The following is an 11,877-nucleotide window of genomic DNA, read 5'->3' as shown; positions in this document are numbered from 1 at the left end:
TGAAACTAACAAGGCCTCCGCCAGCAGAGTCCTTTAAATAATGGATTTTGTGAAAGAGGAATCTAGATATGAAGTATAACTGCAGCCAACTCTTGTTACTTTGAGCATACCTTGCTGCTGTTAAGAGTATAAGATAATCATAAACAGAGTCGTTGGATCAGAACCAAAAGATCATCAGCATTCTGTTCCCCAATTTGGCCACATCAGGGGCCTCTTGGAGCCCCATGAGCAGAACATGACTCCAACAGTTCTCTCCTGCTCCTACCCTCCAGCAGTTAACCTGAAAGTTGAATGTAGTCATCATGACAAAGAACCCCTCTCTCTCCATTAATCTGTATCCCTTCCTAAAGCGATCTGTCGTTAGTGGCCTTCATCAGCATCTCTTCTTGGCAGTGAAGGTTGTGTGTCGGCTGCCAGCCATTCTGCCCCACAGCAGAGGAACAGAGAGAAAAGTACAAGGTCCTTTCCGGTTGGTTGCCAGGCACAACTACCCCTCCCCTCTCACAGTCTATCAATAGTCAATATAGAAGAGCCTCATACAGATAGAGGGGGGAAGAGACCCTATTTAGGATGCAATTCACCCTGGCATCAGCTGGTCTCAGGCTGGGACTTGGGGAGGGCAGGGAGCTTGATGGGCTATCGGGGTAGAGACTCTCTCATTCCCCAAACTTTGTATGAAGAGGAAGAGTCCTGCTGGGATGTTACCTGGCATGGCTTTCCTATTCAGCCATCATGTGTTGAGAGTGGATTAGTCACATGGCTTGCTGAGGGTGGGCTAGAAAGGCTGGTTGGCCCATCTAGGAGCAGGCTATTGGCTCATGCAGCACTCTTGGTGATTGGTTGAGATACGGTAGGCTAGGCCTTTTCCCCCTTCCTAGAATAGGGTTGTCCCCAAGCAGGGGTTGGTTAGATTGGCTGCCACCGAGGGTGCAGGTCTAGGTGCAAAAAATGTGCCTCTTTGCTCTGGCTCCTAGGAGCCTGCCCACCTCTCTGTGAGCTCCCTGGGCTGATCATCTGCTGCCCTGGACAGCAGGGCAAGGTGCATAAGCTTCTTGGGGCACTTCGGCAGAGGAATCCAGTAGCTGGACTGTGCAGCAGCTGTGTGGGGCTCCCTCGCCATTAGCCACTATTAGAAGGGTGAGCGGAGTGCCCAGCTCCTTGCACAACAGCTCCCTCTCTTTTGCCCCTGACATTTGCTTTGGTTCTCCCCCCACCCCAGGTGTGCAAGAGGTGAACAGGGGAATGTCAGCTCCTGTTGAGGCTCAAACTCCCATCTCCTGCTTCCCAAGCCCATGCCATGGGCAATGAGTCACTAGGGCTACTGGAGTAGGTGCCTTCTGGTGTTGAGTGCTGTGATGCTGGGAGGCAGGCTGATGGCATCCACCCTGATCATGCAGGTTCTTTGGCAGCTTCTGAGTATAGGCAGCATGCAAGGGGTGGTGTAGGCTGCAGTTAGGCTTCTGGGATTGGTACAGCTGTGTATGCCACTTTCCATTGTTTTCATATAGATTCTTCTTCTGTACAGTGGTGCCCCGCAAGACGAATGCCTCGCAAGACGAAAAACCTGCTAGACGAAAGGGTTTTCCGTTTTTCGAGGCGCTTCGCAAGACGAATTTCTCTATGGGCTTGCTTCGCAAGACGAAAACGTCTTGCGAGTCTTGAGATTTTTCCGCCCCCCCCTTTTTCTAAGCCGCTTTGCCGCTAATAGCCGCTTTGCCGCTAATAGCACTAATAGGGTTGCTTCGCAAGACGAAAAAACTGCAAGACGAAGAGACTCGTGGAACGGATTCTTTTCATCTTGCAAGGCACCACTGTATTTACTTCCTCCCCTACTGGGCTGAGCAAACTGGGGGTGCCGTGGCCATTCTGCCAGCAGATCTCTTGATTCAGTGTATGGTAACTATTGGATAGCACAGGTTTTTAAAAAGTCAAATCAGTACTCTGGAAATGTATGAAGAGCATTGTGACCAATCTTTGTGCATGCATGCATGCCAATCTTACCGTCCCCTCCCAGATTTCGGCTCAAAAAGGTCAACTTTCATAGAAACGGCCTTCAAGTACTAATCACAAACACTAGAGAGTTTTACAAATAATCCCTTCCACGTTGGAAAGGTAAAACGTATTTCTACTTGCCTTGAAACATCAAAAAAAGAATTCTTATGCATATCCAGGTATAGTACAGCAACAGTCCATTTTCAAGAACCATGTACATTACATTTTCTAAAAGGCAACAGCTACAGCTTTTAAAAAAGTTATGTTCTTCAATTTGATCTGTGCTACATTTCACTTCCAAACTTGTTTCGACATATAATACTGATGTCACCACTGTGTGAAATATGATATATAATTTTTAAGATCAGCAGAGTCCCTTAATTCTATTATGCTGCAAGGAAAGTTAACCAACCGTTTCTATATATAAAGTTTATCATGTGCCTTTTTCCCTTTGAAAAAAATATATGCATTTACCTAAGAACTTAAGCTTAATTAATCCCAATTGCACTTCTACTTGATGTTTCATCAGAAATTCACTGGGGCTGTTCAGTTTGCCACGCTGTACTATGTGTTCCAATGTATACCATCCATTCCTTGAAGAGACGTTTTGTTTTAAAGTACAGCTTTTCTTTGGAAGAATTCGGCCTCCACAGATAGGCAGTCCACAGTTTTTACAATCCTCAAGGTAACCTATTGAATCTTCTCTTGAAAAAGAAACTGACCTTAAGATTTATGTTCACATTAGGAACTGTGCAATTAAGTTAGCCACTCCCAGAAGGATTATCGTACTATGGACAACTATAGCCAACCACGTCAGTCGATTTTCCCGATGCAAAGAGATCATGTATATGAGTGATGGATACACAAATACAAAGGCCAGGCCGCAAGCTGCTCCAGAATACCTGAAGGGGGGGAAACCAAAAGTTTGATCTTAACCTTTTTACAGTGCAACCCTTTAGATGTCCCCCCCCCCAGTTTACGGGGGTTTATTCCCATGTAAGTGGGCATAGGATTTCTGCCTTAGAAATTTTATTGTAGGGGGGGGAAACCCCAGCACTCAGTCCACAATGAGAGGAGAAGCAGTTGAAGTATGGCTAAATATTAAATGGCTGCTATGGGCAGAACAATATAGCAAAATCCTTTCAGTTTCCTCTTCTCAGCTGCCCCTCTCTTCCCTTGCAGCAGGGGTGTGGAACGTTTTTCAGACAGAGGGCCACATTCACTCCTGTGAAATCATCCAAGGGCCAGATGCCAGTGGTGGGCCAAGCCAGAGCCAAAAATGGGTGGGACAATAAATGTAAAATTGTGCCTTTGTACGGTAGGCTAGTTTCGACACAGTCCATTCCAACTAGGAAGAGGCATTATCAGAGTTAAGGGACACATTCCAGCCAGGCAAAAACACTCAGGGAGGGAGTGCTGAGCAGCGTCAGTGAGGGGTGTGGTCTAGGGAGAGCATAGGGCAGGCAGAGAGGCCCTACAGCAGGAGTGGAGGAAGGGGTGTGTGGTGGGGGCGGTCGGCCCCGGGTGTCACCACTGAGGAGGGTGACAAAATGCTGGGTAGCACTCACCACAGGGCCTGCAGCACACTCGAGCCACGTGGCTCTTCTGGGAGTGACGAGGTGGCTTGGGCGCCCACAGGCTCCGCACTGCCCCAAACAGTCCGTCCACTGCCTCCCCTTCAGCTGTAGGGTGGCTGAGTGGGAGGGGGCAGGCAGACTGCTGCCCCAGGTGCCCTATCAGCTTGCTCTGCCACTGGCCTAGAGGATTGCATTTGTCTCCAAGGCCTGCAGTTCCCCACCCCTGCCTTATGCAATTGGGAAAATGTGAAAAAGGCCGCTGGTTTTGAACTGTAACTCTACTCGTGTGAACTCCATTTTATTCAATAGTGATTCTGTAAGGGCTTGGCCAAGATCCAAGGAAATAAGCTACAAAGAACAGGAAGCCCGCAATATGTGCACATGTAACTTGTGTGCATTCAGTTTAGGCACCATCCCCGGAACACAACCCCCACATATGTTGCAGGCTTACTGTACTAATTTTTGGGAGACTCTCCTCACCTACTCACCTATTGATACTAGTGTGCCAATGGGCCGTCCCAGTTACATGCAGACTACCATTTCATCACACATCCTACCATATATTTTACTATACAGCTGAAGCAGATGTGTGGCAAAAGCCACCTGGCCACTTGGGAGGATGATGCAGCTGACCAAACTATACCAGGGCAAAAGAGTTTCCCTGCTCCAGCTAGTATGGTTGTCTTTACGGGACCTGCTGACCCCTGGACTCTGTATCATGTCTGACTGCAGGCAGCCGAATCAGGCTTTTGAAAATTACTGCATGTGGAAAGCTCCTTGCAAGTAGAAAATTAGCACAACCGGGAGTTGGCAAGGACAGAAACTTCATCCCTCCCTGACTCTCTAATGCACTATTTATTTCATGATAGGGAGCATTAAAAGTGGCACCCCCACCCCCCAATGGACTGAAATTGTACAGTTTACTCTAGTACTTGAAAATTCTGCCTTCTCGTTCTACTGCATTTGTCGACAGGACATGATGATTCTTTGTTTTCTTAGGCTTCCCTGAACAAATGCTGACTTTGCCTGCTGCTATTACAAACTTACAATCTGCACTTTGACCAACAGTCTGTACCGGCCTTCAGGAAGCCATTTTTGCATGGCATAATGACCGAATGCAAAATACAGGAGTACCTTATGATTCCTCCTATGTTTGGGTAAAACACAGCCATCGCGACTCCAACTCCTACCATGGCTATATTCAAAACCAGCACGTGTAGGAAACTGCAAGAGAAGAGGAAAATCAAGTCATCTACATTGTGTGTTGCTGCAAGAACAACATTCTTTACTCGCTTCAGTAAGCTTGTGAAAGTCTTTCCATTTCTATGACTCATATGCTAAAGGCAATTAATTTTACCCGCAGCAAGCCTGACATCTACTGAAGCCACCGAGTGCCAGATCCTAAAAAGTTCTCTTGAATGCTTGGACTTGCCAGCTCATTCCCAAATAGGGTATGTATGATTTGGCAATTCTTCTGAAAACAATGTAGCTTGTGGAGTATGCAGCACCCCAAGGGTTCGGTGGTGGGGTTTTTGTTTTGTTTTTTTGAACGCAGGGGTTTTTTATATATATAAAAAGCAAAACATGAAAACAATCGCCGAAACTACTCCAAACCCAAAGACTCTAGAACAGAACTCCCACATGAAAAGCAGTGCTTTCGATCCAGGAAATGATTTGAGCTGAGCAAGCAGACTAATGAGTACCAGAGGAAGAATCTTCGGAAGAGTGGAAAGCATTACACTAAATGCATCTACACAAGCAAATCTTGAGCATTTTTTCTTAGATTAAATAAATGTTTGGCTTTTCAAGGTTCATGACTAGGAACAATGTTCATTAAACTAGATCTCTTATGGTACAAATGGGAAGGTTTATTGTACTCCTCTAAATTCTCTAACTGGAAAGATATATTTTTTCCTAACTAGAAAGAATTTTCACATTCTCAAAAAGACCAATCTCTGAATGCAAGCAAAGCAATGAACTTGTTTGAAATACTGATTCAGAAACTTCTAGGAGACTTAGAATGACATGTGCTTAAAAATGGTATGTTTTGATATTTAAATAAAAGATAAAAACCTTTATATATAAAATCTACTAGGTTGCTTCGTAAGTCTCTGCAAATTCAGAACATGAGAAACATATCCTTTAAAAACCTTTCCTCCCAAGGTGTTAATTTCACTTTTTTGGAATATTGCAATGTATTAAGACTTAGAAAGAATCAGACTCCCTCCCCTGTTCCCATCTTAAAATGCAAAGGTAGTCTCTGGTTCTTGGGAGGTGGTGTGGGGTGAGCGCAGAGGGAGAGGGGGACATCCTATTGCACTGGCCCTAATCCTTGCAGTAGTGCAACTATTTAGATAAATACTGCCCCTACACTCCAACCATAGCACCACATCATAGACTGTGACTGCTTCGAGCAACAGATATTGGGTGCCATGTAAGGGTAGCTAATTATGAGTTACTTATTACACTACAGTAGGGAACTGGGGCACCTTTAGGGTGCCTGGTTATAAGCGTACACTAGGTAGACCTTAGCATTTAGGTTAGGACACAGAGGAGGAAAAGCTGAGCCCAAGCCGTTAAAGCCTCCATACGCATTAGTCTAAGTTGAGTCTGAAGACCATTACAATGCCTGTATAGATGCCAAAACATGGGTGTAATATACTCCAGTTATCCCATCCCCATCAGGAAGTACACGCTTATATTTGGCATCCGATAAAGCTGAAACTTTTGGACAGTTGACAGACCCCACTTAGGAATCAGACCAGGAACAATGTGTTTCTAAACAAAACTAAGTTGTCAGTAATGTGTTACTGAGCAGTGGATAAACTGCTTAATTCTTCGTTAGATATAACTAAGATGGGTTCTGAACTTATTGCCAAATAGGGGTAGTTAAAAAACTGCATTTTCACTCCAAAATTGTAGCTATCTGCTTTTTATACATCTTTCCTGGAGTTCTGTTGCCAGGAGCTATAAAACAGCAGTTTCCACATCTGCAAGTTCTGGGACTTAAAAGAAAACGTTGGTTCTGAATTGCAAAGACTATGAAAATCAGGGCAGACTGTCCTGCAGGAAGTATGCTGGAGTTCAAAGATGAAGATAGGAAAATGTACAACGGAGTCCATTGCATGACATAACATTGAAGGCAAGCAAATGAAGTCTGAAGATGGGTGAATCGTTTTAAAGCAGACTTGGCAGACGGGGTAGGGTAGGACCAAGGACTGTCCCACACTGAACAGCTTCAGTCTCTGAAAGAGGGAACTGCATCTTATTGTACCAGGGAGGTTTAGATGCCAGTCACTTGACACTAATCTTAAAGTGTCTGAAAGGTGGCTCAAAAGCAGCCATTGATAATGTTAAATAGGTACCGGATTACCTCTTTTCAATTCCTGCATAACATGATGCAGCTCCTGGGCTGCAGAAGGATTTCAAGTAGGAAGCTACTATTAGGTAAAGGTAAAGGGACCCCTGAGCATTAGGTCCAGTCGCAGACGACTCTGGGGTTGCGGCGCTCATCTCGCTTTACTGGCCGAGGGAGCTTCCGGGTCATGTGGCCAGCATGACTAAGCTGCTTCTGGCGAACCAGAGCAGAGTTTACCTTCCCGCCAGAGTGGTACCTATTTATCTACTTGCACTTCATGCTTTCGAACTGCTAGGTTGGCAGGAGCAGGGACCAAGCAACCAAGCAATGGGAGCTCATCCCGTTGCGGGGATTCAAACCGCTGACCTTCTGATCAGCAAGCCCTAGGCTCTGTGGTTTAACCCACAGTGCCACCCACATCCTGGGCTGCAGAAGGATTGCAAGTGGGAAGCTACTATCACTCAATACCAAATGACTGCCTGGACGGATGCAAGTGAGAAGCAACAATGTGTCCAGGAATGGCAGTGATCGTGGTCAGGCAGAAGGCAGATGCATGCAAAAAGAGCTGTCTTTACCTCGGGTAAACATTTCCAAAGAGGTGTCCAAATAGCTGAACTCGTGCCAAGTATCCAAGCAGTGGATACACAGTCACCATCTGGAACAGCAGGAATATTCTTGCCAGAAATGACATGATGTCATTACTGGGGAAGTTGTCTAAAAAATTCTGACAGAAGAAATGGCTAATGAGATAGCAACAATGACAGTTATAGTGTGTACCTTCTTCTGCTTCCACAATTATGCACATGCGGATTTTCTAAATCAACAGCAGTCATTCTCATGTATACAATTTGTACAGGCTATGCTACAATTGTCATCCATATTTGTTAGGTTTCCTGTACTGGAGATGCTTATGCCCCAGCTAAAACCCTCTCTCTCAAACAGAACTCACATACACCCCAAACATAACCCAATTAGGCACAGTAGTTTAGTTCCCTGAATTTAAAAAGTGAATATAAAAAGGTAAAGGTACCCCTGACCATTAGGTCCAGTCGTGGCCGACTCTGGGGTTGCGCGTTCATCTCGCTCTATAGGCTGAGGGAGCCAGTGTTTGTCCGCTGACAGCTTTCGGGTCATGTGGCCAGAATGACTAAGCTGCTTCTGGTGGACCAGAGCAGTGCACGGAAATGCCGTTTACCTTCCCGCCGGAGCGGCACCTATTTATCTACTTGCACTTTGACGTGCTTTTGAACTGCTAGGTGGGCAGGAGCTGGGACCGAACAACGGGAGCTCACCCTGTCGCAGGGATTCGAACCGCGACCTTCTGATCGGCAAGCCCTAGACTCTGTGGTTTAACCCACAGCGCCACCCGCGTCCCTACACATACACATACACCCCAAACATAACCCAATTAGTCACAGTAGTTTAGTTCCCTGAATTTAAAAAGTGAATATAGAGCCCATATATAAGAAGGTCATAATATCCAGTTACTACCTGGGGCAAATTCTTATACTCCGAGGCCCATAAATGTCCTAGTGGTGTATCATACGCTATGCTAGCAGTACATATGTACTTTTTTTTAAAAAAAGTAAAGGACCCCTGGATGGTTAAGTCCAGTCAAAGGCAATTATGGGGTGCGGCACTCATCTTGCTTTTCAGGCCGAAGGAGCTGGCATCTGTCTAGTTTTCTGGATCATGTGGCTGGCATGACTAAACTGCTAAAGAGGCATAAGTAGTGCACTTAGATATGTAGTGGTGTTTCCATTTTAGCTCCCAATACACAAATCAGGATCGAATTAGAAACAGCATATATACATTGACAAAACCATTCCAATGTATCTTCTTGCATCTTCTCTATACATGCATCACAACTTCATATGAATAAAAACAAAGTGAAAATTGCCGCTTTATTTTTTTTCTAGATGGCAGGGGAATTCAAATAAATAGCTATTTTGGGGACCATTTGTTTGGCACCGTGAGTGTTAGTGAGAATAGGCTGTTCTAACTCAAAACAAGAGGCAAGATCCTTATCTATTGCCTGCTTTGAAATTTCTTGTAAATGTAGTACAAGCCAGAAAGTTATGGTCTGGCTTACACAACAGCAGCCATGCCAAAGCAAACCAACCATTCTTGACCACCTCAGATATTTGTTTGAAGCCATACCTATGGATATGGCTAGACCAGTATTCCGCAACCCTAGATCAGTTTGCCATTCAAACATTTTGGACTACAAGTACCATCATCCTTGGCCACTGGCCATGCTGGCTGGGGCTAAAGGGAGCTGGAGTCCAACAATGTCTGGCTAGATTATGCTAACTCCATGCATGTGAATTTTGCTCTCTTTATTTTCTGCAGGCTGCAGACTTCAGGTCTTACACTTGATTTAGAGGAAGGAGGAGGGATTTTCTTGGCTGAGGCAAATCACATAGTGACTAGCAATAGTCCTCCTATTTTGAACTTCCCCTTAATATTTCCTCTGTTGACTTTTTTCAGTTTCAGATACAGTATTCTTTTGGATTCCTGCATTGTAGGTGGTTGGACTAGACAACCCTTGTGGTACCTACAAATTTGATTTGTTCCTGGATTTGCAGCTGCAGGTGCCCATATAAAACTCGACCTACTGCTAAGAACTGTTGTCTCACTTTAGACAGTGAGCCAGTTTGGACAATCGTATCTCACCTGAACAGGCAGAGATATGTAATGAATATTTTGCCCATGCTTGCCTCCCCCTCCCATGAGCCACAATTAAACCAAAGGTCTTAATGTGCCATGCTGTCCCATTTCATCTCAACTGGGAACTTAAACAAATTTCAGACTGTGGTTTAAGTTCCTGGTTTGCCTAGAATGTGGGCTATAATCTGGCTTTTTGGCAGGCTAATCAGAGTAAAATATTGAATGTCTGTTCTGAAGTTTGTTTTTGTTGTTTAAAAACCAAAGAAAAAAATAACTAAAAAAAGGGAAAAAAAGATTGTGGCTTCTCTGAAGCTGGTAACTAACCGCACGCTAGGAAAAGGCTTGTTCATATATCAGCTTCTTAAGCCAAGATGTAATCACCAGAATCCGTTCACAGTTCACAGATAACCCAGTGTTGTTTCCGCACTAACGTGTTTTCCCACCAAATCAGCGCAGCGTTAGCTAGACAAACCCAGTGTTGCTTTATGTGTGCCCTTGTCCACAATTCTGGCTTAGTGCCATCAAATGTGTGCAGTGTTTATGCTAAGGAGACTGGAATCAATTGAAAAGAGAGGGAACTAAAAAGAACAAGGAAAGCAGCAATATCCATTCTATGCACCTTACAACACTGTCAGTATACAATAAAGTTCCTCCTTACCTGTTCTATGCATTCTTTAGATAATGGTGGAGATGGAAAGGCAGCAAAGATTAATATCCCAACATAGAGGTAAGTTAAACCCACCAGAAAATAGGCAATGGAAAGATCTCTGACCTGCAGTTAAAGAAAACAAAGCGGGGGGGGGGGGGGATCAGCCAAGACAAAACTGCGTAATTTGGCAGAACTTTAGTCATATGAAGCTCCTTTCTCAAATTAACTATCCCCAGCACCACCAAAGTTAATGAAAGCATATGATTTGAATATCCCCATTTCCATTCGGGTAAATGAGACCAGAACTTATTGTTTTCCATCTTAAGTATTATGAGGATACAATGCAATGACGGTACTTTGAGAAAAGAACATTTTCCAGTAATATGTAGAATAGGAACACAGCTCCACAAGAAATGGTAAATGTTAACAGAATAATTAAATCATGATGGGAAGAGTTGTATTGAAAGTAAAAAAAAAGTCTGTACTTTTATATTAAACCTATTGGAAGCTGCTTCTAACACTAAAACGCACACAGAGAGAGCTCCCCAGTTTTACAAGGAGCACAAGAGAGTTGCTGTGCAGGAAACAAAACAAAATAAGTTAAAAGCACCCACCACAAAAACAGATCTTGCCACAAAAATCTCTTTTGATGGCGTCAAATAGTGCATTTTAATCATTTTTTTAAAAACTACCCTCATAGCAGCTAATGTGCTTATTTTACATTTGCTAGAGATGGATACATACAGAGGCCACAATCCCATGCATGTTTAATTGGAAGTCCAGTCCAACTGTATTCAATGCTTAATTTATTGTGGATTTTGTTATTGTAGCAAAGAGCAGGGTAGTAGCAAGAGAAAACGCAGATCAATAATGGGGAAGAGGAGTATACAGTTAGGGAAAACTGACTAGTGGCTGTGAGCAAGGAACAAACATATACAGCCACAGATGGCATACATCCCCAAAACCCCAAAGAGAAAAGCCTTTTTAAACATCACCTACGTGTTTTTAAATATACCTCTGCAATGGTGAGGGCTAGAAACTAAACAAAAGATCAAACAAGATAGCAGGGTCTGTTAGTGTCTGGTAAAAGCTGTCAAATTCTGTCGAAGTTCACCCTCAGACACGTTTTCAGTTAGCAGCCCTGACTATGTAAGCATGTTTATGGACGTAAGTGAAGCGGGCTTAGACCAAGTCCATTTAGCCTGATATTGTCCATTCGGTAATTGATCCTGGGTCATTCTGAGTCCTGATACCCAAATTCCTTTAACTAGAGACACCAGGGATTCAACCCTCAGTCCTTCTGAATGCAGAGCTGAAGCTATGGGCCTGCACTCTTGACAAGACAATCACAGTACATTTCCTGCTTAGTGAGTATATTTTCAGAGGTATGATTGCCTACCACCAGCTCTACTAAATATTATTCCTACTATTCATTGGATTTCTTATCCACCCTTCACTCATATAGTGAAGGGCTGGTCCTAGGGCTGGTCAAAACAATGCAAAAATACAATATTAAAATTAGCTAAAAAACAATTTACCATCAGAAGAATAGGATGGGTCATAAAACATTTGTTTTACCAGAATTTACAAAACATTTAAAAGACCCATTAAATAGTTAATAAAGGTCAAGG

General features: G+C 43.9%; 1 protein-coding gene across 2 annotated transcripts in view; it reads right to left on the bottom strand.

Moving 5' to 3' along the window:
• Positions 1-2,081: 2,081 nt before the first annotated feature.
• SLC38A9 (solute carrier family 38 member 9) overlaps positions 2,082-11,877 on the bottom strand; it is a 42,020-nt gene continuing 32,224 nt past the window's right edge. The window contains exons 12-15 of one of the 2 annotated variants that reach the window (XM_081881518.1): positions 10,256-10,369; positions 7,503-7,651; positions 4,704-4,793; positions 2,082-2,894 (exon numbers count right to left, since the gene is read on the bottom strand). In XM_081881518.1, the coding sequence (XP_081737644.1) occupies positions 2,729-2,894; positions 4,704-4,793; positions 7,503-7,651; positions 10,256-10,369 (519 nt within the window). In that variant the 3' untranslated portion in view covers positions 2,082-2,728. The remainder of the gene's footprint in view (positions 2,895-4,703; positions 4,794-7,502; positions 7,652-10,255; positions 10,370-11,877) is intronic. The other variant, XM_081881519.1, reaches the window with a different exon arrangement.

The sequence above is a fragment of the Podarcis erhardii genome, assembly GCF_964252035.2.
Source record: "Podarcis erhardii genome assembly, chromosome: 11".
Lineage (NCBI taxonomy): Eukaryota > Metazoa > Chordata > Lepidosauria > Squamata > Lacertidae > Podarcis > Podarcis erhardii.
This window is presented reverse-complemented; position numbering and strand designations above follow the sequence as displayed.